The sequence below is a fragment of the Crinia signifera genome, chromosome 5 (genome assembly GCF_055691185.1).
Source record: "Crinia signifera chromosome 5, ASM5569118v1, whole genome shotgun sequence".
Taxonomy (NCBI): Eukaryota; Metazoa; Chordata; class Amphibia; order Anura; family Myobatrachidae; genus Crinia; species Crinia signifera.
The window spans coordinates 33,271,281-33,297,662 of NC_139221.1; the positions used below are offsets into that span (position 1 = coordinate 33,271,281).

The 26,382-nt window shown below is 45.1% G+C and overlaps 1 protein-coding gene across 1 annotated transcript in view; it reads right to left on the bottom strand.

The window, feature by feature from the left end:
* Positions 1–2,416: 2,416 nt before the first annotated feature.
* NIPAL2 (NIPA like domain containing 2) overlaps positions 2,417–26,382 on the bottom strand; it is a 65,933-nt gene continuing 41,967 nt past the window's right edge. Inside the window, exons 6-11 of the mRNA XM_083186982.1 lie at positions 20,942–21,038; positions 18,929–19,064; positions 14,623–14,711; positions 13,377–13,440; positions 9,686–9,780; positions 2,417–5,182 (exon numbers count right to left, since the gene is read on the bottom strand). Of these exons, the coding sequence (XP_083043108.1) occupies positions 5,115–5,182; positions 9,686–9,780; positions 13,377–13,440; positions 14,623–14,711; positions 18,929–19,064; positions 20,942–21,038 (549 nt within the window). The 3' untranslated portion in view covers positions 2,417–5,114. The remainder of the gene's footprint in view (positions 5,183–9,685; positions 9,781–13,376; positions 13,441–14,622; positions 14,712–18,928; positions 19,065–20,941; positions 21,039–26,382) is intronic.

The window sequence follows — 26,382 nt, forward strand, 5'->3', positions numbered from 1 at the left end:
ACTCCTACCTCCAAGACTTTTCACGTGCTGCTCCCTACCTCTGGAATTCTCTCTCCCTCTCCCCATCAGACTCTCCACCTCTCTACAAATATTCAAACGGGCTCCCAAGACCCACTTCTTCACCAAACCCAGCCAAATCTCACCTTAAATCTCTGGTCCATGCTCACTGTCTACCCCTCCTGTATCACCCTGGGCGGGATGTATTAATATACATCGCCGCCCCTCATCGCCGCGATGCTACCGCATATGTACTAACATATGCGGCTAGCATCGGGGTGCGGTGACGGAGACCCCCGCGATACCTGTAGTGTGGTGTGCGGGGGTCTCCGTCACATCCCGGCGGCTGTCAGTGTCCCCAGCGTCTCCTCCACCCCCTGCAGCCGGATGTCCTCCCGGCTGTGACACCTGCTGGGGGAGGAGGAGATCTGTGGAGGACGGGAGAGGGGGTCGTGCGAACGGCGGGCAGTGGGGCGGCTTCTATAGGGTATCACTACCCAGATGTGGAGATACCCTGCCCCGGCAAAGACGGGGAGGACGGGTAATGGTACATAGGAAAATGCGGTAAAACCCCTGTTTTACCGCATTTTTCCTTTAGTACATCCCACCCCCTGTCTCTCTGCCCCTTCCATGTAGATTTAACCTCTCACAAGCAGGGCCCTCTCTTCTGTCGCCTACACCATTTTGATGGCATCAAATCCTGCAATTTACTGCCACACTGATACTTATTACAGTGTCCTCTGCTGATGCAGCCATGTTTATGTAGCCTGTACTTGTTCACTATTGTATTCAACTTTAAGTCATTGTTTTGCTTATTCGTACTCTGTAACTGAGAGCTGCAGATCTCTTGTGGAGCCATATACATATCATCTGTATATATGTTTAGTGTCAGTGAGCCTCTGAAACACTGCCATCTTCTGGCAGAGAGTGAGACTACATCTCTTTCTCACACATGCACAAACACAGAAGGCAGCCGACTAGCTATCAAAGCTTTTGCTTTGAGTGGGCTTTCTAGTAGGATAATAATAAAAGGGGGAGTGGCCTCTTGAGAGCCCTGCTGACATAATTAAAAGGGGTGTGGCATTGCAACTCCCGATTACATCACTCCCGCCGTGTGCAGACTGCCCTCGGAGACTCTTTCAGAACTTCTGGCTCTTTCTCAGTGACAGGCACAGGTGCTGCAGATTGTGGCGAGAAAGGTAGGTACTCTTTCCCCAGGCCCAGAATTGTTAGAGGGACCCATGGGTTATATGGACAATGGTAAGTCGTTATCTTGCAAGCAAAAAAATAACATTGTGATTTTGTCAATAAAATGCCATAAACACATAACAAGAAGTTAGTTTAATCAATTTCTCAATATGTACAGTTTTGGTACAATACCAGTCATTGCGGAAGTCATCACCTCCAGTTTCTGGTACATGAAATGTTACATATTTACAGTGTATATGGAGGCATCTGAAATGACATCGCTCTCTCAGCACCTTCCATAAACAGCGATGCAAATCACGGGAACACATGACGTATGTACATCTTAAAGGCACTTATTGATCTTACATGCCGACTCATCAGAACCGCAAACGCATACAAATGGATCATCTTACAGTTTGGATCACTTTGGATTCAATTACATAGCAGCTTGCGACCGTTAACAAAATAACACAAGTACAAGAAATACTGCACATTAGGCAAATCCAATGGTCCAGAATGATGTGTACCATCGGCTGGTAAACAATGAGAATATCTCAAGGGTAAAACTGATGGGTAAGGCTAATGATAATGGATTGTTTAGTATTTAATCATTGTAATTACAGGTAATAGGAGGTCACATTAAATAAAAAGAGAATATGGTACTTGTTTCCTAGCACGGCCACACCGATTTCCATCGGGGTGGTCGTGTCGGAAAAATCGTGTCGATCGCATCGCATGCGATTTGGTCGCATGCGATGCGACCGACGCGACAGACCCGATTTTTTTATTGAATCAAATGTGAATAGGGTCCCTGGGACCCGATTTTACCTTGGATTCAATGTAAAATATTCCCTAGATCCCCAATTTTACAGCGTAAACCCCACCCCACGATTGACGTGAACCTGAAGCGTGGCGAGCGCAGCGAGCCCGCGAGGGGTGGCGGTGCGCGTCCTCCGACCTTTTCATTCCCCTACTATCCACGTCGGCGTGGAGTTGAGAATATATAGTGTGGCGAGCGCAGCGAGCCACCGAGCCCGAAGCGTGGCGAGCCCCGCTCGCCACTTCACAGGTATACGCGTCCGCTCGCCACGCTTCGCGCTCGCCACACTATATATTCTCAACTCCACGCCGACGTGGATAGTAGGGGAATGAAAAGGTCGGAGGACGCGCACCGCCACCCCTCGCGGGCTCGCTGCGCTCACCACGCTTCGGGTTCACATCAATTGTGGGGTGACGACGGGGCCATATATAATGTGAAATGGGTCATATTGGCCCATTTCACATTTTTTACACTTTTTTTAATCAAGTCCATCTCATCTTGTGCCATTATAATGGCACAAGACCGACACGATGCTCCCGATTTCAATGTTAAAAAATATTTTAACATTGAAGCCTATGGCAAAATCGGGGGCATTGCATCGGGGCCAATGTTAATGGTCCCGACCGACGCGATGCCCACGATTTTCAAAGGAAATCGGGTCCATCGCGGCCATCGTGTACCTTAACTTAAAGGTACACGATGGCCGCGATTGTGGCCGTGCTAGGAAACAAGTACCGAGAATATTTTACTCCCATTTCCTGTCTCAGAATTAGATTTGTAAACGATGACTACCGTAAATCATACTTAATATTTTCACTGAGGCTTATGACATAAATACAGCACATGCCACAGCTGTTAGAAACATTCAACGGTGGAATCCAACGGGCCTACCCCCAATGAAGCAAGATCAGATTTGGCCTGTTGGTGTTTGGGCTAAGCTGCTGCATAACATGGGAGCCCTGCTAGTGAGCCTCGCAGATGAACGTACACCTGCAGGCTAGATGTATGCAACTGTCTTAAAGGGATCCCATTGATTTTTAATTGGATCATTTTAAATTAGGTCACCTGTTTTGGACCCAGCAGTAAGACTGCATTTCAAATAGTGATTTCCAACAAACCAATAAGGCAACAGAACCATGTAGAACAATCCAGTCATTATCAGTAGGAGATTATTTGTTTTGTTTTATTTCATGCACCTAAGCTTTTATATGCTCACTTAGTGAAATCTGTTCAGGACCATAAGACACAACATACATTGGCCCTTATTCTGGTTCACTCGCCAAGGGAAATTCCTTCTCAAATGGACAAAACCATGTGCACTGCAGGTGGGGCAGATGTAACTTATGCAGAGAGAATTAGATTTGGTGGGGTTTTACTTCAAAGTGAGATTTATATTGCAGTCGGCATTTTCCCTGCACAGAAACATAATAACTCCCCCAAATCTATCTCTCCCTGCACATGTTACTTCTGACACCCCCCCCCCCACCCCTGCAGTACACATGGTTTTGTCCATTTGAGAAGGAATTTGCCTTTCCGAGTGAACCAGAATAAGGGCCATTCTACAAAGAAGTGAAATGACCAGGGAATAGGCTACAGGACAGAAATACACCTCAGCTTAGCACCATATCGTTTTTAACGAGCAATCAGCACTGAAGTAACATCTGTAACTTGCATAATATAAAATTATACAGAGCAGCTGATTGGTTGCCATGGGCCAATTCTCCTTCCTTATTACTGCTTCCTACATCTACCACAGAATTTATAACCTATCCAAACCCCACTATTAAAATTGCCAATTTGCCAGTTAGATTGGGGAGTGATTACATTACTGCATCAAGAGCAAAGGTGCCAGTCAGGAGAGCTGGGCTAAGAACAGATATTGGTGTGATATTGGTAAGTATTAAAGTAGTCATTTATAGTCTAAAAGGACTTGAATAAGGTAACAAAATTGGCAAGTTTAATAGTGGGGTTTGGATAAGTTAGAAATTCTGTGGTAGATGTAGGAAGCAGTAATAAGGGAGGAGAAGTGAGACAGAGGAGAAGTGGCCCATGGCAACCAATCAGCTGCTCTGTATCATTTTATATTATGCAAATTACAGATGTTACTTCAGTGCTGATTGGTTGTCATGGGCCACTTCTCCTCCCGTATCAATGCTTCATACATCTACCCCACAATGAGGTGATACATACCTGGAACTATTTAGGTCATAATATATATTGGCAACAAGTTAGAAGTATGACTAGGACTATATACATGGGGTTTTAATATTGTCTTGGTGCATCTGTGTGACACATCAGTACTTTGTGATATTATGGGGATGGGCTGCAATCACTATCACCCTGTAGCTTACTGCTTCCTCCTGATTGCCCCATTCCCCTCCTCTCACTTCATGACGCTGACAGCCCTGTGACATACAGCCCTAAAGTCACATGACAGAGTACAGGTCACGTGATCAAAACATGACTTATCTCGCAAAGATTTTCTCTCTGCTCAATGAACATTCTCTTTGATTGGCTACAAGCAACACTATTCCCCGCCCACTTCGAAACTGGGAGGGGCATATGAGGGATAACATCAAATGCGCTCTGAATCCAGTCAAGCAAATCGTTAATATTGCACTTTTATGAAGAATAGCATGCTTGCAGAAAATGATCCCGGGAGAAAAGATCATTTGCAAATAGTTCAATGTGCTTCAAAAAAGTATTAAACATTTGCTCAGTGTTTGAAAACTTCTACAAAAACTTCCATCTCCCTGTGAAAAAAAAAAAATAATAAAAAGAAAAAAGGTAATTCCCAGAGAGATGTAGTAATTACAGTAAAGTCATTATGTGGAGCATCTGCATAGAGTTTATCATTAGTAAATGAGGCGCGTTCCAAACTCTAGAGATTGTACAGCATTCAAGATTGGAAACTGCAGGAAACATCAAAGGTTCGAGAGAAAATGTAACAAGATATGAAACACGTAAAAAAAAAAAAGAGTCAACAGAGAACGATCTGACATGCAGACATGACAGGGCGCTGAGATCTCCGGCAATAAACACGCGCTTCCTCTCCGCGACCCCTTTTTCCATCGCTTTCATCTCTGTGCGTTGGCTGCTGTGGGAATGACTAATTAAGCAGAGTCCCATATGTAATGCCGTTTGAATTTGGCTGGATTTTAGCCACCGTTTCCTTCCCTGCAAAGATAAAAATAATGAATTAAAAAAAAAAAACTTTACATTTCATTTTCCCATCAAGACATGACGACTTCGTCAAAGACCATGTATATTAAGTCGCTCTTATTTCCTATACACTGTTTTAAAAGCATGGGAGGACACGGACTATAAAATTCCCCGGGAAACAGCGAGGGCGCGGATCCACAGTTGATCTATAAGAATCTATCATCAAGTTGACAGTGAATCCATACCCTCCAACATTTTTAGGGCAGAAATCGGTACACATACGGAAAGGGGGCGTGACCACGGATAAAAGGGGCGTGGTCACGCCCCCTTTCCGAATGTATACTGGCTGGGCATTTTTTCAGATATATGTACTTATGCAGGAGAGGGGGGGGGGGGGGGGGGGGCGGACCATGTTGGAGGGTATGCATACAATGTAATGAAGAGGATAAGATTTAAAATATTATTAAATAAGTGCAGCCACCTTACTTGCGGTGTAGTGTGTCAGTGCTGGTTTCATTTGCTTCTGAGGCTCCAACAAGGATGATCCCCACACGCGCTGGCCACCTCACCCCACGCTGAGCAGCCACAGGCAGGAGGCAGCTTTGCGCCCAGAAGGTGCTCACTGCGCATGCGGAGAGGGCTAAGACAGTCCTTTCCCCTGAATATGCTGGGTCCGCATTGCCAGTGCGTGACATCATCACGCTGGCATGGGACCCGCAATGCACTCTTGGGTGCTGGGGGCCAGGGGAGAGCGCCCCACCAGTGTCACACTGAGCGGAGGAGCCAGGAGTAGGACGGAGTCGGGACATGTTGGAGAGGGCACCAGTCGGTGACTGACAGGAGCCGGGGGGAGCAGACAAATAATCGGTACATTCGGTACAGTCTTTATTTGCCGGTACAGACCGTTAAAAAACGGTACTGTACCGGCAAATCCGGTACAGTTGGAGGGTATGTGAATCAGATGGGTCACCACAGCAATCTCTGTCTTACCTACCAGGGACTTCACAAGCCAAACGTTCTGTTTAGGGAATAGAGGTTTGTCCCAATGGTCTACAACAGAGATGACACTTTCCAACCCACCAACGTTCCAGACCGGAAGAACAGGACAATTAATGCAGCAGGCTTGAGCCACATACAACGGATTGGTTCCGGATTAAGAGTTCTACAGTGTCTAGATAGACACCCATTACACTACAAAGCACCTAATGGAATGGACACACACATAACAGGAAGCCACAGGTGCTGCTACTCAACCTAACCTTGATCACATCAGTTTAGGAAACCTACACTAGATCTAATTTTCCTGCTGCTCTAAAACCTGGACTGGATCTTCTACATTACCCTCATGGGGAAAAATGCTGTCCCTGCAACAATATATTGTATATTGGAGTCTGTTTTATATTGGAGTGCTGCCACACCTGCATGTTCTACATTCGCTGACTGTGAGGGCACTCAGCCTTGAGTTATACTAAGTGTCTGTTGCGGACCCATATATATATATATATACCGTATATACTCGAGTATAAGCCGATCCGAATATAAGCCGAGGCACCCAATTTTACCTAAAAAAACTGGGAAAACTTAGTGACCCGAGTATAAGCCGAGGGTGGGAAATGCAGCAGCTACTGGTAAAGTCCCCTGTATAATAATACAAGGACACCACTGGCTGCTCCCCCTACATAATACAAGGACACCACAGGCTGCTCCCCCTACATAATACAAAGACACCACAGGCTGCTCCCCCTAAATAATAACAGGACACCACAGGCTGCTCCCGCCACATAATAACAGGACACCACAGGCTGCTCCCCCTACATAATAACAGGACACCTCAGGCTTCTCCCTCTGCATGGGACACCACAGGCATTGTTCAATCCAGCTCACGGTGCAGTGTAAATGGGTGACCTGGGTCACAGCAACCCGGGGCCCATTCTCACCAATGAAATAGCCAGCACTGAGAGATGATCCCATCTCCAAGCACTGGCTCCAAACCCACATTACATGACAGCAACCACCTGGCATTAATGCCAGTAGGGACACTGGTGTAAAAGGCCACAAGCCTTTTAGCCTCACTTAAAGTGTGACTGACCTCCATCCCCTGTAATGGGGGGGTTGCAGCTGCCGCGCTGTCTGGCTCCACAGAGAGGCGGGGGAGGAGGGTGCACAGCCGCCGCTGTGCTCCTGGTGTGTCCGCCGCTGCTCTGCTCGCCGCTGCCGCTGCCCTGCTCGCAGTGCTCAAGAGGGAGTTAGAGGGTGCCGCTGACATGCTCCACGTGGGGAGGGGGGTGCGCGGCGGCAGCCGCTGACTTCGTCGCGCCGATGCCGTGCTCTGTTCTGTAATGGCCAGGCCTCCTGCACCATACATGTCCTCAATGCAGGAGGCCGGCGGCCATGTTTCTGTAGCCGCGGCCATCTTCCCTAAGCCGCGGCTACAGTATTAAAGCCACTGACTCAAGTATAAGCCGAGTGGGGGTTTTTCAGCAAATAAAAAGGGCTGAAAAACTCGGCTTATACTCGAGTATATACGGTATATATATATATATATATATATACCCCATCTGTGTCACTCCTGTCTGTCTGCCCCTCCCCTTTAAAATGTAAGCTCTCATGAGCAGGGCCCTCTTTCCTCATGTGCTTTTCCTGGAATATATCTCTGCCATTCTAAAATTTGCTTCAGTGTCCCAGATGGAACGGTCTTTGTTTACTACGTACTTGTCCTAAATTTCCTTGTACTATAATTTTTTTATTACATTTTTTTTGCTCATTTTTGTATTGTTGGGTGTACTGCATATGACGTGGAACGCCTATGGTGGAACTTCTTCACTTTATTATTCCCAGGTTCATTGTAAAAGCAGCTTACGACTAACAGTACATGTACCCAGTCCTTACGACGTAGCACAGCTTTCGTTATCATGTTCTGCAGCCTAATTTTCTTGCAAATGAAACGGTGTTAAAGTGAGGCGTTAATAATCTCCATGTGCCAATACTGTAACTGCTGTGTATGTCCCAGTGTACGGCTATTGTAACACTTGTCCTACATGGACACTCCTGCTGCTATAAGGATATTTACTAGCAGAGAGCAAGACATCTGTAGGTCGCGCCCTTCTCACGTTGCAGATCCGATGATTCACTGCATCCACAAGACAGAATGAGATAATCCTCAACCTATGGGACTTTTCCTGGCCCGAGTCTAATTGGGTTTCTTATCCTAGTTCCCTGCCTGCATAAATCTTAAGTATGGGAGAAATGTGATGGCATGGAAATGTGCACATTTGGGAAGAACGTAAAATGCACATCCATGGGAATCAGCAACTTACAGACACGGTCCTTTCAGATCACATTATGCTGGTTTGGTAACGCGCAGTTTACGAAAAACTCTGATTGTGTCCTAAATTACAGAGTCATTATTTTCACCCCAGCCCCTCACTCATCAGTTGTGCACCCCGTCATCAACTGTGTAAATCTCCTAGGCTGGAGATGCAGGATAATGTTTAATTTGACAGCTGTGACCCAACATTAGCCAAGAGAACCGATTGGTCTACGTAGGTCTCAAAAGATTCAAACACCAACTGCCTTCTCCACCAGGAGGTCCATCGTCTACAAAGGTGGTCATTTTCTAATGAATACAAAGGAAGATGTCTGCAACTCTCAGCTAAAGCCCCTACACACTAGAATATAAAATGGACAATATTATTTGGAAAGGGCTGTCTGAACGATATCTTTCACAATATCGTCTTGTGTATACACTCAATAGTGTGCATCGTTAGCGATGATTGATATCTACTGGACATGCAGGTCATTTTGGCAATATAACCAAGTGATGCATGTTTAGTGGGTGCCCTGTTGACGTCGGTGGCCAATATCGTCCAGTGTGGACGCACTATATCAGTCGCTATGGTTACCTATATTCGCCCCAGCCCCGTTGACTAGTGTGTGCGGTGCTTTAGTGCATCTCGCGGCTAGACGGATGGGAGCTTTCACTCTATAAATTATATTAATAGGGATAATTTTTTTCCTTGAACATTTTAATTAGTATTTTTTAATATTTGAGAAGAAATATGAAATAATAGAATATAAACAATATAATAAAGTGTAGAGGTTTTTTCAGGGGAAAAATATAATTATCAGTGACTTCCCTTTTTTTGCCATTAGGTGGTACATGGGGTCCCTCTCAAATGCTCGAATGGGGGGCCAAAAATGACTCGTTACGCTCCTGCTTCTTCCCTAAATAAAACTCACATTTCTGCTTGCTCCGTGTGCTACTTATCATTGTGTACAGTAGCGGCGCCATCTTCAGGCTGTGACTTGCTCATCATGGAAAGACACTTTTGAATTGTAAATAACGGTCAGTTTGTTTTCCAATACGTCAAACAATATTGACTTCTATATATTTATTAGGCTCCATAACATTTTTCGTTGCCGTTGTGGATCATATCATTGCAAATACACAAAGTATTAAACCATGGTGTTAGTTTTGAAGTATTTGGTCTATTGCCTTATAATTACATAATCACTCACCGGGGATGTCACCATAGTTGATATAGGGTTCTTGGAAATCAAGTTTCTTTTGGTATCTTGCAATTAGGAACACCCCAAGGAAGGACAAAAAGCACCTGCAGAAATAAAATAAATGATGCATTCAGCTTGCTATTCGCTGCAGGCCAATTTCCAAATGAAAGTACTACGTTAATGCTTACGAGACTCCGTATAAGTTATAACTACGGCGAAAACAAACTTTAACCTCTCCATTGGAAACATTGAGCACTGGACAGGTTATGAAAAGAGACTTAATTGAGAATTGGAGAGCAAACCACCAGAAATGATCTAATAAATTATAAAAACACAAAAGCTTGATATATGGTGGGAATAAATATTCCAGTTCGGCAGACTCCTATCTCTTCCCATACATTAGTAATCCTTAGATTTGCTTAACGCGCAAGAAAGTTTTATAACTAAAGTTATAAATATCTCCAGCATTAGTCACTGAAGAACTCTCTATATCAAACTAAAATGGAACTTGACAGCAAAAAGACAGTCATGCATATATTCTACAATAATTCTGGTTCTCCTGCAGAGTACAGATCGTTCCCACACTGTTTGCTGGGGCTAGAAATCTATGACGAGCCATACAGTGCGGTACAGAAGTTTTTTTTTTTTTGTGTAGCCCAAATCCTATTTGTTTAAAAAAAGCCAAAAGATAAAAGAAAAATGTATGTGGATTGAAACAGATAACGAGAAACCAGAGCAAACTTTGCCGAGAAGTAAAAACAAAAAAATTGAAATCTGAAATGATATTAGTCTCTAAGGGCCAGATGTACTAAGCTTGAAAAGTGAAAAATCGGAGAGTGATAAACCACCAGCCAATCAGCTCCTAATAAATTTAAATGTGGCACTTTGACCACAAAAATGCCTTTGCTTAGAATGGCCAGTAGGAAAAGAAGGGGGCTGGGAAGGGGGAGGGGGTGGTACCACTAAGTAATGTCTGCAACCTGTAGAATGGAGGATAGTTATTTAAGATCAACAAATGTTGACAGGGTAGTTTTGAAAGTATATAAAAGGGATTGTGGGGCAGAGACCAGAACAAGCCAGCTTAGTGATATGCAATCCACATGCGCAATCCGTCCATGCAAATAAAGCCAGCGATGCCCGTTCACAAGTTGAGTAAAAGGCGCCGGGTATTTGGGGCAGCACGCCATTGTTTTCTGGGTGTGCCCCGATTAACGCAGGCATTGCCCAGCAATTGGGAGGGAGGCTGATGTCAGCAGACCTTATCCCCACGGCCATCGCAGCGCAGACTAAGTCTAGACTTATTCGGCACTGCCAATGGGGGGGATTCATTAGATGCGAGTGATTATGGATGGATTTCCCCCTGTGTGCACGGCTGTGAATGTAGGGGGAGAAGTTTACCTGATCACTGGGCTGCGAAGACTCGCAGTCCAACAATGACATCTGAAACGGTCCCAATGTCACAACCTATACTGCACAGGCTGCACTCTGCTTACTTTGATTTATACACTGGTTTATAATCACTGGCCTGGTTACACATCATGGTTATATACCACTATCTCAATGACCTTACACAAGTGCCTTGCCTTTAGGCCACATCCCCATTCCCTGATTTGTCATTTAAATTAAAAATGGCTGAACAAGTTTGGAATCCTGATAACATATGAGACAGAGACAAGAACAATGGCCAACTAATGAATGGTAGGCTCTACCGGCTTATATAGTATAACCTCTGTAGAAGTTTAATAAAGGGGGAATAATTGGATTGCATGTACAATTAAAAAAATGTATACATTTTCAATTAATTATTATGTGCACGACTGTCACCTGGCTTCCTGGAAAGGAGATTACTGTTCCCTCGTTATGCCAACTGTCATTTAAAAATCATAATTTGATTTGAAAACCTGTTCCAATAAGGTGTAAATATTAACACATCGCCAAGTTGTTTTATGTTGATTCACTTTTTACGTTTTTCATAATATCCCTCATTAATATGCAAGAAGTTACTTTTCATACAAACCAGGCTGCTTTCTGCAGCAATTATCTCTGTTAATTGAGATATTCACTGTCTGCTAAAGCACTTCAGTTTCCGAGAGGCAGAAATGTAATAAAATGCAATCTCGTTTCAGTGCAAGTGACTCTGAAATAATCCAGACATCATCACCGCCAAGCATTAGACTAATTAATGGATCGTCCATTTATAAATTGCTTTTTTATAGCTTAGAATTAGAAAGCCTTAGAAAGAATTATACAATTGTTTTTTATTACTCGTTAATGAGAACAAGGTGCGATTTACATGTGTACGTAATAAATATTATATTCTGGGTAGTTCTGCTTTGCAAAAGTATTTCACGCAAAGATAATGGAAAATAAAAGGTCCACAAATTAATTAATACATTTATAAATATATTAATACTAATTAGCATTTCTGGAATTGTGCGGTTCCTATTAATAAATGGTATTGATATTGGGAGAACATTTTACTCCTTGAAAAGATAGAATTGTTATGGTGATTTGATAAATAGGGGACATGTTTATTTATTTATATGTTAAGTTATTTATATAGCGCGCACATGTTCCACAGAATATTTGATGATTCAAATCCGTCCCTGCCCCAGTGGAGCTTACAATCTATATTCCTTACCACATGTACACGAACACAAATTCTAGGGTTAATTTTATTGGAAGCCAATTAGCTTACCAGTATATTATTTGGATTGTGTGAGTAAATTGGAGTACCCGGAGGAAACCCACGCAAGTACGGGGAGAATATACAAACTCCGCACAGTTAGGGCCATGGTGGGGATCAAACCCATGACCTCAGTGCTGTGAGGCAGTCATGATAACCAATACACTGTCCATGCTGCCCCTTTTACCTGGATATAGTCTTTCATCACATTTTGGGGTTCCATGAACGAGGAGTGCGCTACTACAGTTTTCCTGTTCTCTTGGGAGATTTCATGCCCTGTCCCAAGATGGCCACCAGGTTCTCTACTGAGCAGGTGCTATAGACTGTGCTATACTGTGTAAGAGCATTACAGTATAAGACACGGCTTACACTTAGTACCAGAAAGCCCTGTAAATTTGCAGCCCGAGCGATTATCGAATGGCCGGCATGCGCATGGTCCACATCCAGCATGCATGAGTCAACTGTGCGAACAAAGCCAGCAATGGACAGCCATCGCTAGCTGTTTGCAAGGTGATTGCCAGCCTAGGGATGGTTGTAGGTGGCACCCTGGCATTTTGTTGGCATGATGCCAAAAATGGCAGGGGGGGGGGGGCATCTGTTGGGAAGGAGGGCTGCAGTTGTCAGCAGAGGCCTCCATCTTCCAATAGTGATAGCAGCGCAGCTGCAAACGGGGAAAACAATTCTATGGGGAGTGATTGCAAATGGTTTTCTCCCTGTGTGCACAACTGCAAACGTATTTGCAGCAGTGCACAGGGGTGGTTGGAGACTGTGGTGGTGTGGCCTTTCCCCGATTGCTGGGGTCCGAACATTCACAGCCCAGCGATCAGCTGTGAATAGGGCCCACTTAAAAACAAGAACCCTACTGTTACTTATTTCCGCTAAACTGTGCGGTTGATGTTTCCTTATGGAGTACAGAAATATATGTACGCACATGTAAACTTTCCAAGCTACATAAAAGCTCATTGCATTAGGTCACCACACCTAAAACAACTAGAACATGATCAATTTTCTTACCCAAAAATAAACATGAATATATTCAACAGGGCGGCGTCGCGAAATTCCTGATAGAATATTACTCCTGTGATGGCAAAGAAAAAAAATCAGAATTATTCTGGGCTCAATTTATATAGGATTTAGTTAGTGCCTACAGTTTTGTATAAGAATATTTCTTAGTGGATTTTAAACAACATCACCAAGGCAAATTTGGTGGCGCTAGGTACAAAACTCAGGCCGCGCATGAAGGAATAAATAGACACACACACACACGTTCTTGCTTATTACAGATGGCGCTGCTATTGTTTAGCCCCCCCCGCAAGGGGACACGCGCTCATGAAACGCACGTGCATCCCCTTCCCTGCCCTGTCCCCGTCGCTGTACGAAAATTGCAAAGGCTTTCTCAGTCTCTGGTTCCCCTGTGCCATCTCTGTGTGTGTGTGTATATACATATATCTTACCTGAAAGATAGCTCACAGCTGCATGCATTGGGGTGGGGGATATTAAACACACAAAATAGGGTCTAGACACAGTGGGGTAGATGTATTAAAGTAATAAAGTGGAAGGTGAAAATGCATTAGCAAATACGCCCCCAACTGTCAAGTTACAAACTGGGTTTTAACAATGACAGTTGGGAGCTGACTGGCTGGTGCATTATCACAGGCCACTTTATCACATCACGAAGCTTAATACATCTGCCTCCGTGTCCCCATATGCACCGTGTACCCATCACAGATACACCGCTGCCGCATACGCAGTCCTGCACACATCTTGCACACAGATCCACCCCAGCAGAACAAGGCTTTTTCCGTGCTGTACTTTGCAACTGCCATTTAGACGGCTTCCTGTTTAACGGTCTGAATTGATTTATCCTTCAAATGAGAGCATTTATCATTAAAATACTTTTACTCTGGAATTCTAGCTAGCTTCAACAAACTCACACAATAACCTAAATACGATTTATTTATTTTAATACACAAAGCAGAAATAAAAGCCACAGGCAAAAACCTAAACAAACCTCCCCAAAAAATAAAAAATCATGAAAGGAAGGTATTGAATTCAGGCAGGTAATAAGTGTATTCTGGTAGCGGTCTCTGATTTGGAATATTATTCTGATATAAGTCTAATGACATAATACATTTATACCAATCGATATAAACCAGCTGCAACTTAACAGCTGCGGACAGATTATATAATGTAACATTTTAAAAGCACAAATAAATGTTTTATTATCCATTTTGCTAGCTGTGATCTAATTGGTGATTACCTGCAAGTATAGCGCTGGTTGTAAAAAAAACAAAGTTAATTGGCACCACTTCAGTCGCATTGTAAAGCTTCATTGCTTGATTTAGGAACCTAGAAACAGAACAAGAATGAAAATAATAATGTAGACATTTCACAAGTAAAAGACGCTGTAAGATTTACCAGCATCATAAATATTTAGAGAGAACAATATCCCGCCGAACCCAGACGTACTTCATAATCTACTCAGGAAGACGGATTAAATAAACAGCTACCCCTCGGAGAGCGAGCACAAGACACAAACACAAGGGAAACTATTCAAATTAATCCCTGAAAATGGGCTTGCAGTGGGTGTGAATAACGATCACAATTACATTTCATTTTCACTACTTATTTTAAGATGTAACAATTTCCTATACAAGGGGAAAAATGCTCATGCAGGCATGCAAGCAAGCGCGCGCGCACACACACACACACACACACACACACACACACAATAAGATATCAACAGATTATTTGTTGGCCTCCTATGGATGTGTTATGAAGGTTTAACAATGTAACAGATATACTAAGCTTTAAAAGTGATAAATTGGAGAGTGACAAACTAGTCGTCCAGCTACTAACTGTAATTTTTCAAACAGCTTGTAACATGGCAGTTAGGAAAGGTGACCAACCGTCCTCCTTTAGGGACAACAGTCCTTCTTTTGTAAGGTCTGTCCTCCATTGAAAAGTGTCCGGTACTTCCTCATCTTTACGGCCACCGCTTACACCAGTTACGTTAGCCGCTTTCAGAATAGTATCATCGCCGCTCGTCGTGCTTCGGGCTCGGAGGCTCGCTCCATTCCGCTTTGCTCGCCACAACTTTACTAAAGGTAATAGATGGTGGCGCGGTCCCAGGGCGGTGCGCCGTACACTACGTAAGTTCTGTAGCGTATGCGGTGGCTGCAAAGATGAGGAAGTACTAAGTGTCCTCCTTTATTGCCTTTAATTACATTGCTATAGCGGCTTTCGGAAGCCGCCGCCGCAGTAATGTTACTGCTGTTCCTTTCTCGGGCTCAAACAGTAGCTTCGGCATATACGCAGAAGTACTGTATGTAGCCATAATAGAATAGCCACGTGGGAGCAGCTGCGCACACCCGCCCGCAGCAGCACACTGCGGCTCTGAGTTATACTCCAGCTAGCTGCGCAGCACGCCCAGGCCCTGTCTCGGAGGAGGAGGTAAGAGACAGCTCAGGGCACAGTGTGTACATATTGGAGATGGGGGCAGCAGAGACTGGGGAAGGGGGGAGGGGGGGTAGATGTCAGTGCTGATGTGTAAAAATGTTTTAAATATGGATATACATGGGGTTGGCTTTTATTTTTCACCTGTTTTGTGCCACCTACCCCCCACCTTTCCATGTACTCACCTACCTCTATCACACCTTGCCACTAGGTGCTCATTTCCCCTTCCTTCCTCCCTACCTGTCAGTTGCTGGGTACTCTGCCTCCCAGCTACTGGGTGTACTTTCTCCCTGCTACAGGTACTCACCTGCCCCCATCTTCACATATAGGGCCAGATGTACTAAGCTTCAAAAGTGATAAAATGGAGAGTGATAAACAGCCAGCCAATCAGCTCCTGTCTGACATTTTTCAAACAGTCGGTGACATGGCTGGTAGGAACTGATTGGCTGGTTGGTTATCACTCTCCATTTTATCACTTTTGAAGCTTAGAGAATCTGGCCCATAGACACCTGCTAAGGATACTAATTGTCACTGGGTGCTCATTCTCACCCCCTACCCACCACTGCATGCTCTCCTACCGAACCTCCCACCACCCACTCCTGCCACTTGGTGCTCACCTTCTTCTACTGATTTCACCCCCGCCACTGTTTGCTCACACCCTTTGGGAAGTTATGGAAATGCCCCCATCGATGGCACAGCAACATTCTACTATCAACTGAAATCTTCCTGAAAGTAATTTTCAAAAGTAGGCAGGTACAATATGTCTGACAGCCGCGCATATCTTAGGATCGAGCTGTCTAGGCTCTATGCAGCAAATTGTCAATGGGCAACAGCAGCCCATAAGTGGAGGGGCAGCAGTAGTGGTGTCTGAGGTTGCTGGCCATCCATGTGTCCATGAGCGCCCATCCCATATTGCTGAAGCAGGGCCAGTTCTATAAACCCACATGGTACATTCTACAGAGTGGGCATAATGGCTCTTTATCTATTATAACTTCCCTGTCACCTACGTCTGTCCTCTTACCCGTCTACCATTATTCCTCCTCTGTCCTGCCCCACCTTTGTGATAACATTGGGGCTACATCCAATTCATTCAATGAAAAAGTACTCATTTAAATACTAATTAATAGGCATATATAAGCATAAATACAATATAATTATTTATTTATAGTTTCTAATATAGCGCAGCAGATTCCGTTGCGCTTTACAATTGGAAACAACAATGAACTGGGTAGATACAAACTGACATGGAGGTAGGAGGGCCCTGCTCGCAAGCTTACAATATAACATGTTATTATGCATTTATCATATCATATCATATTGTTGTTGCATTTATTAAAATGTTTCTTTCATTTACAATATTTTTTTTCTTCAATGTATTTGTGTCCATTTCATTGTAAAAAAAGTCGGTCACCTTAAGTTAGGAGCTGACTGGTTGGTAGTTTATCACACTCCACAGGACCGCGCAACGCACCCCTGGGATCGGAGATGCCGCTGAAGAGGATCCCGGACGCCGTGGACATATGGGGACACCATGGACGTCGGGGGACAATCGGGGCACCACCAGGGGACCAGGTAAGTATGTAACAATCCCCCCCCCCAAAACCCCCCCAAAAATTCTCTTACCCAAAATGTTCGTGGTCCCGAGCATTTCGGATAAGGGATACTCATCCTGTATATGTATATATATACACTTTCTATTCTCAACTCCACGCCGACGTGGATAGTGGGGGTATGAAAAGGTCGGAGGACACGTACCGCCGCCCCTCCCGGGCTCGCTGCGCTCGCCACGGTTAGGGTTGACGTTGATAGTGGGGGTGGTACACTATGAAAAATGGCATTTGGGGGCATTTCACAAGTTTACTACACATTTAAATGCATTTTGATGCATTTCAGTGCAAAATCGGGAGCGATCGCATCGCATCGTATGGCGATCGCATACGATTTTTGACCAGAAATTATCAAAAATTGGTAAAAATCGCATCGCATACCATCGTATGCCACTACATATGGCATACGATGCCACACGATGGGAGCCGTGATACTCCACAAGTACCCTTTCAGCCACCAGCTGCCGCCAGGGGGTGTGCACGTATAAGACGTTCCCCCTCCCTGTGGCGACGGAGCTCCCCCTGGGTCCCCGCCGCCTCGCCACCCCGTTCCGATGCTTCCCCCCCACCCTATCCCTGCCAGTCTCCCTGAAGCGGAGATGGGCAGGGTCCCGTCGCCCAGCCACCGAGATACTGGGACACACGTGAGCACGAGACACACGTGCATCCCAGTTCAATGGAGTCATTGTCTGCTGGTGGTCGTCAGAGGGGGCGTTCTGGTGGGCGCCAAGCAAGGACAAGGGACGCTCCCTCTGTATATATATATATATATTTATTCATTACACAGTAACTGTAAGGGGTGAGCATTGTATGAGAAATCCTATCTCATTTCTTGGTGGCAATCCAATATTACTTTAGGTTCCAGCCCCCTCCTTATTTATAAACAAGCGATATGGATTGTTAATAGCAATCAGATGCGCGCTTTGAAGTGGAGCTTAATTTGTTGGTTTTATTTTGTTAACTTTATTTCACTCAGCAAGAAGTGTCCTGCAAATCCTGTATTTACAGAGCGCAGAACTTTGACGATCAGTAAAAGTATTCAACATTTATACAAGTAATTGAGAATGAAGCCACGTTGACGTTTATAATGAAGATTAATCATACAGTGGCCTATCACCGTTTTCAGCTATTATCCGGTAGATGTATGAAGCAGTGATAAGGGAGGAGAAGTGAGTCAGAGGAGAAGTGGCCCATGGCAGCCAATCAGAACTGAAGTAACATCTATAAGTTGCATAATATAAAATTATACAGAGCAGCTGATTGGTTGCCATGGGCCACTTCTCCTCTGGCTCACTTCTCCTCCCTTATCACTGCTTCACAAATATTATATATTAAATACCCTTATATTATTTTTCAATTTAATAAGCAGTAGAAATGGGCACAGATCACTATCCTGGCACTGCGCTCAGTAAAACTCTGTCAGTGAACGTCCTGTCTAGTCAAAATCATGACAAATGTGCCACACAGAAGGCCGCCCTCCCTGCTACATGAAGCATCACTTACTTGACCTGAAAGATGCACGAGGCGATCATGACGACGACCATGACGTAGAATATGGCGTACGTCAGCTGCATATATCCCTGCAAAGTCATCGCGATCATGCCGGCGACAGCTTTTACTGAGATCACTGCCACGGACGCTGAAAGGAGGGAGAGAAATGGTTTAATGTCTTCATCACAGAAGCTCATCTGGAATGTGTGAGATACTCTCAGCAAATCGCGGACAAGACAAAGCAGAAGAGAGAGAGCAGGGGGTAATGTGGGCATCTGCGTTCTGGGGGGGGGGGGGGGGGCTTGCACAACAAACGTGTGGGGGCCCCTATCAATAAAAGTGATATAATGGTGGGTATAATATATATAATTTATCATTTAGCATTGTGTTCAATTCCGTATAATAAGAGCTAATGGACGCCGTTATTTGGGAGGCTGCCACCAGGCGGGGCTAGAAAGACTTCCTTATTGAGAGCGCAAGGGAGATGTCCCTTCTGAGAGCGCAAGGGAGATGTCCCTTCTGAGAGCGCAAGGGAGATGTCCCTTCTGAGAGCGCAAGGGAGATGTCCCTTCTGAGAGCGCAAGGGAGATGTCCCTTCTGAGAGCGCAAGGGAGATGTCCCTTCTGAGAGCGCAAGGGAGATGTCCCTTCTGAGGGCGCAAGGGAGATGTCCCTTCTGAGGGCGCAAGGGAGATGTCCCTTCGGAGGGCGCAAGGGAGATGTCCCTTCTGAGGGCGCAAGGGAGATGTCCCTTCGGAGAGCGCAAGGGAGATGTCCCTTCGGAGAGCGCAAGGGAGATGTCCCTTAGGAGAGCGCAAGGGAGATGTCCCTTCTGAGAGCGCAAGGGAGATGTCCCTTCTGAGAGCGCAAGGGAGATGTCCCTTCTGAGAGCGCAAGGGAGATGTCCCTTCTGAGAGCGCAAGGGAGATGTCCCTTCTGAGAGCGCAAGGGAGATATCCCTTCTGAGAGCGCAAGGGAGATGTCCCTTCTGAGAGCGCAAGGGAGATGTCCCTTCTGAGAGCGCAAGGGAGATGTCCCTTCTGAGAGCGCAAGGGAGATGTCCCTTCTGAGAGCGCAAGGGAGATGTCCCTTCTGAGAGCGCAAGGGAGATGTCCCTTCCGAGAGCGCAAGGGAGATGACCCTTCCGAGAGCGCAAGGGAGATGACCCTTCCGAGAGCGCAAGGGAGATGTCCCTTCCGAGAGCGCAAGGGAGATGTCCCTTCTGAGAGTGCATTGTAATATTAAGTAAACCTCTATACCTGTAAGAGACTGATATTTATGTCAACAGTGTAGTACAGGTGCTGAGATTTACTAAGCATAATTTTGAAAAACAACCAAAAAAATGATGGCCAACATGCACAAAGAATAAACCTGCCGGGTGCAGGAGAATATGGGTGAAGCACTGAACCAAAGATCACTATGACTTTCGTGGACTATGGTAAAAAAAAAAAAAAAAAAAGGACTTGTGAGCCTCCCTATTTTCAAATAACCAGCAGCGGACAGAACCAGCCGGGTGGGGTGGGGACGCTATAGCAGGGGAATCAACAAATGTCATTGAGCTCCTGGGTAAGTGGGTGGGAACCGGGAGGTTGACTATTCTCCTGGGATGTAGGAGAAGGCTCCCTAAAGTGTGTGACACAAATACCGGGTTATACACTGTGATTTAGATTTGAGCTGCCCCCCCTCCCAACTTTAAATATATCTGCATTTGACATTGTTCTTTCTTCCAGCAGTGAACACGGTTCTGCTTCAGTGCAAACTTGGACCTTCTGGCCGGATTTACTCCTGAATCTAAATAATGCCTCATGTGCAGAATTCGGAGTCTTGCACAACTCAGCAGCTTGGTGGATGGAAACCAAGACAGGCTCACAAAACAAACACAGATTTTCTGATCTCCAGAAACTATTCAGAATCAGAAAACAAACATTAAAACAGATGTCTCCAAGTATGAGTTTGATTTAAACCAATGGTAATGAAAATAAAATTACACAAAAGCCTAGATAATATCAGAAAACAATGTACTTACCCAACAGGGCTACCAGAAGCAGCAAAACCACAATATGATTCACTCCTCTCCTCTTATACACATACAGTAAGACACAGAACACGATGACTTCTAGGAGCTAGAAAATGAAGAAAAAAAAACCCATTTTATTGAGTAGATTGCTTTTTCTGTACCAGATTCACAATTCGAGCCATGATACAGATTGCAGGTCTATACAAACACTTTAAAGGCCCATACACCCTGGTGGGTGCCGGACAGGGTCCCGACAGTCAGGATCCCAACAGTCATTAGCCCAACGTCGGGATCCCGACTGTCAAAACACCGACAGGCAAGTTCCCGACGGCCGTAGGCTATTTTCCCTCGTGGGGGTCCATGAAGCCACCGTGCCCGCAGCGTGGCGAGTGCAGCGAGCCCGCAAGGGGCTTAGTTGCGCTTACCATGCTGTCTGGGTCCGGCCAGTCGGGATCCCGACGTCGGGCTAAAGACTGTCGGGATCCAGACTGTCGGACCCCTATACCACACCCACACTGGTTATATACAAGGATGGTTGCGCTAAACACTTGGTACAGGTGATGCAGTTGATTCAAATGAATGACATTTATTGATAGAAAACAATTTAAAAATATGAGCTGTATAGCTAAAAAGGACAATAAAAAATTTATAAATACATGAAAATGTTGCTGTGGTAAATTGTGCACACTTTAAAAAGATTTTCAAAGCATACCTCCCAACAGTCCCGAAAATCGCGGGAATGTCCTGGTTTTCGGGGACATTCCCGTGTCCCTCCCGCGGCCGGCACTGTCCCGCGGCGAGGGGGGGGGGGGGCTGTTGGGAGTCCCCCCTGTCGGCTGCTGAGCAGCGGTGAATAAACGCTGTGCTTCTATTCCCGCAGCCAGGGTGCTGGGGGCATGGCTAGAGGCTCACAGAGCCTCTGGGTCATGCCCCCATAGCAGCAAAACGGGGGTGTGAGAGCTGTGAGTATAGGCCATGCCCCTAAAATTTTCTGTCCCTCCTCCGTCTCCCTGAAAGTTGGGAGGTATGTCGAAATCACCTTAACTCCAGGTGTGTCCTGTTCTCTTTTGGGCCTAAAAGGAATATTTAGTCCTGATGGTAAGTGGGAGCCAGATAGATATGGTCTCTCTCCACTATACCTCCTCCAATTGTGCTACTGAGGATGGCATTCCTCTCAAAGAGATGGATTGTATGGCGGAAAAGAGGTACTGGATCCTGACTTGGCAAATTACAGAGGTGGCGTTCCTCCACAGAAAGAAATGTTGCCTGTATGGGGAGTTAAGGTGACTTTGAAAATCTTTTTAAAGTGTGCACAATATACCGCAGTGCACATGGTTCTGTCCATTGGAGAAGGAATTTGCCTTTGCGAGTGAACCAGGATAATGGCCCCTGGCTGATTTTGACCTGAAAATAGCTCAGGTTTGCCACATAAGCTGCTTTCAGTGACTGAGCCCACCTGCGTTATATCTGACACTTCCAGAAATCAGGTTACCTCCCACAAATGCCGGCTTTCTGTCAGTCATATTGCGAGGGGATTGTATTCACAGATTTTTTGCTCTGTTTGGACTTGTGCATGCTTGCTATGATCCGTTACGAATGCGCAGTTGTTCGATAATAGTTCATTTTGCAAATTTGCACAGCAGCGATCAGGCCTGAATTACCCTCATGGTTTCAAGCCGTGTGACAGCAGCTATGTTCACGCAGCAGGCTGGACCTGGGTTATTGCTGGGTCTTCCCTCTGCCGACTTAGAGATTACATCATGTCCAACTGCTGATGACCCGGTTCTACACTTCAGTATGGATCACACCGTTCACTCTGCAGGATACCCAGGTCGTTGTTGGGTTTGACCCTGGTAGCTTCAACTTTTCTGTGCCTGTAGAGCTATTGGGGTAACATCTGGAAGGGGTAAATGCAACCGGGTCATCGGAGTGAAGCTGGATTAAGTGGACACAAAGCTCCCCTCTCTCATCGATACCCTGCCTGCATACATCCAACTTCCGGCAGGTTTTTCTGTACCCATCGCCACCTCTCCTCTTCCACTGGCTTCCTTCTGCATTGGCAGGACCTGTTACAGTGATTTCAGTGCTGGATTAACAGGGTGTCCTGCGGGGCCACAGAGGTCTATCACCAGTATTTGATTGGTCTTTGTAGGGGGGATGTTGTATAATAAACTATACATATTTACTCTCTTGGAATGTCAGGGAAGGCATGGAACACTCCTGGGTCCTGCTGTGGACCCGTATGATCACCATGCCCTCATATACCTCTCAAACCAAAGGTCAGCAAGCATGGTATACACAAGATATACACCTACAACCTATGGATAGTGCAGAGCTTCCTGTGGATACAAGCCATATTGTGAGATTGCATTTTATAATCTATCAGGGAAGCCAATAAATAGAGGACACATTGTAGAGGCAAGTTTGTAAATATAAGAATCCTGTAAGGAATACAGGGCCCTATTTACAAAGCCTTGGATGCAGATAAAGGGGTGAGTACCAGCCAATCAGCTCCTACCTCCCATGTTACAGGCATTGGGGTAGATGGATTAAGCCAGGGGTGGCCAAACCTGTCCTCAAGATCTACCAACAGTTCATGTTTCCCAGGCAACCTGTGGGTCTATAGTAGGAATGAATGCAGCATGTTTGAAAATGTGACAGTTAGTAATGACTACAGCTGTGCACCAGCTAGGTGACCTGGGGAATGGGACAGTTAGTAATGACTACAGCTGTGCACCAGCTAGGTGACCTGGGAAATGTGACAGTTAGCAATGGCTACAGCTGTGCACCAGCTAGGTGACCTGGGAAATGGGACAGTTAGTAATGACTACAGCTGAGCACCAGCTAGGTGACCTGGGAGATGTGACAGTTAGTAATGACTACAGCTGTGCACCAGCTAGGTGACCTGGGGAATGTGACAGTTAGTAATGACTACAGCTGTGCCCCAGCTAGGTGACCTGGGAAATGTGACCGTTAGTAATGACTACAGCTGTGCCCCAGCTAGGTGACCTGGGAAATGTGACCGTTAGTAATGACTACAGCTATGCACCAGCTAGGTGTCCTGGGATATGTGACCGTTAGTAATGACTACAGCTGTGCACCAGCTAGGTGACCTGGGATATGTGACCGTTAGTAATGACTACAGCTGTGCACCAGCTAGGTTACCTGCGAAATGGGACAGTTAGTATTGACTACAGCTGTGCACCAGCTAGGTGACCTGGGAACTGGGACAGTTAGTAATGACTACAGCTGTGCACCAGCTAGGTGACCTGAAAAATGTGACAGTTAGTAATGACTACAGCTGTGCCCCAGCTAGGTGACCTGGGAACTGTGACCGTTAGTAATGACTACAGCTGTGCACCAGCTAGGTGACCTGGGAAATGTGACGGTTCATAATGACTAAAGCTGTGTACCAGCTAGGTGACCTGGGAAATGTGACAGTTCGTAATGACTTCAGCTGTACACCACTTAGGTGACCTGGGAAATGTGACGGTTCGTAATGAGTACAGCTGTGCACCAGCTAGGTGATCTGGGAAATGTGACAGTAATGACAGGTGACCTGGGAAATGTGACAGTTCGTAATGGATACAGCTGTGCATCAGCTAGGGGACCTTGGAAATGTGACAGTTAGTAATGACTACAGCTGTGCACCAGCTAGGTGACTTGGGAAATGTGACAGTTAGTAATTGCTACAGCTGTGCACCAGCTAGGTGACCTGGGAAATGTGACCGTTAGTAATGACTACAGCTTTGCACCAGCTAGGTGACCTGGGAAATGTGACCGTTAGTAACGACTACAGCTGAGCACCAGCTAGGCGATTTGGACAACATGGACCGTTGGTAGATCTCGAGGACCGGTTTGGCCACCCCTGTATTAGTCCTTAAAAAAATATATAAATGTAAGGGTGATAAACCTCCAGCCAATTGGCTCCCAACTGTCATAGTATAGGCGGTGTTTGAAAAATGGCAGTTATGAGCTGGTTTTCTAGCATTTTATCTCCATCCCAGGCTTAGAAAAATAGACCCACAATCAAAAAATAATGGCTATATATCTGTACTATTTCAGCTCTGGCGGTTAATGATGTCTTGTCCTAGCCAATTATTTACAGCACTTTAAATCTAGCATGTAAAATCGTTAACATATACTGAAAGTTGCGCGTAAGCACAAAATCACCAATTAAATATATCTAGCTTATCATTTGTTCAAGACTTTTATTCTATTCAGACCACAAACCCATTTCTCAGTATGCCTGGCATGATCCATGTGGCTTTATTCCATTCCATGAAATTTCCATGCTGCAGAGGTTTGTCCTTTGTACGTTCTAGGAATCCACAGTCAGATTCCTAATCGAATAAATATCTAATGGGCGGGTAGCATCCAAAACTGAATTTAGCATGGCACTCTCCTTTCAGGGGAGGGGAACGAATATCAAACATGTGTTTACATTTGTGTTGAATAACAATGTCTGAGTTTTAGGATTACACGGATTACATTACAGAGAAACGGGACACTCATCAAGTTGGTCACTCCGTGTGTACGGAGCTATACATAGATTGATGGTGTATGGACCCAAATATTTTCAACCACAGATCAGTATATACGCCAGTAAACAAAGTGGCTATTGGGACCTGAAAGTCACTAAGACACATTGTTTACTAAGACCACTTTATTATTTTATTTATTTATAACCAGTTTCTAATATAGCACATACATATTCCGCAGCGCTGTACAGAGAACAGCTGAACACTCACCTGCCCAAGTGGAGCTTACAATCTATATTGCCTACCACATGTACACGCACACAGACATTCTAGGGTTAAATTTGTTGGGAGCCAATTAGCCTACCAGTATATTTTTGGCTTGTGGGAGGAAACCGGAGTACCCGGAGGAAACCCACACAAGAACGGGGAGAATATACAAACTCCACACAGTTAGAGCCACAATGGGAATCGAACCCATGACCTCAGCGCTGTGAGGCAGTAATGCTTACCATTATACCATCCATACTGCCTTACTAACAGCAGAATAGAAGTAACAAAAGCCCACCGTATCGGTTTTACAGGTGAGCTAAGCAACCAGGAACAATGATGTTTAGCTAAACAGTTTTATTCTAAACTTTGCTTGTTTATTTGTTTACTGGCAAGGCAAACACGATGGGAATATGGAATGTATCACATCGCTAAATTAAGGATGACATTAATAGTCGTAATAAAAATACAGTTATAAGCCGTACCGTACCGTGGCTCTCTCCATATTCCTCTACTTACTCTATTAATTGCAAGTCTCTGACACTGCCGCGGGTGTATTGCAGTTATACTGCTTCCTCAGCACGCACTGACATTTGAATTGGACAGATTGTATAAATAAGCGACTGCTCTTTTTATATGATGATAAATCAGTATGAACAATGTCAGCGAGAGGGTAGTGGAGATTACCAGCTCTGTGCTGAT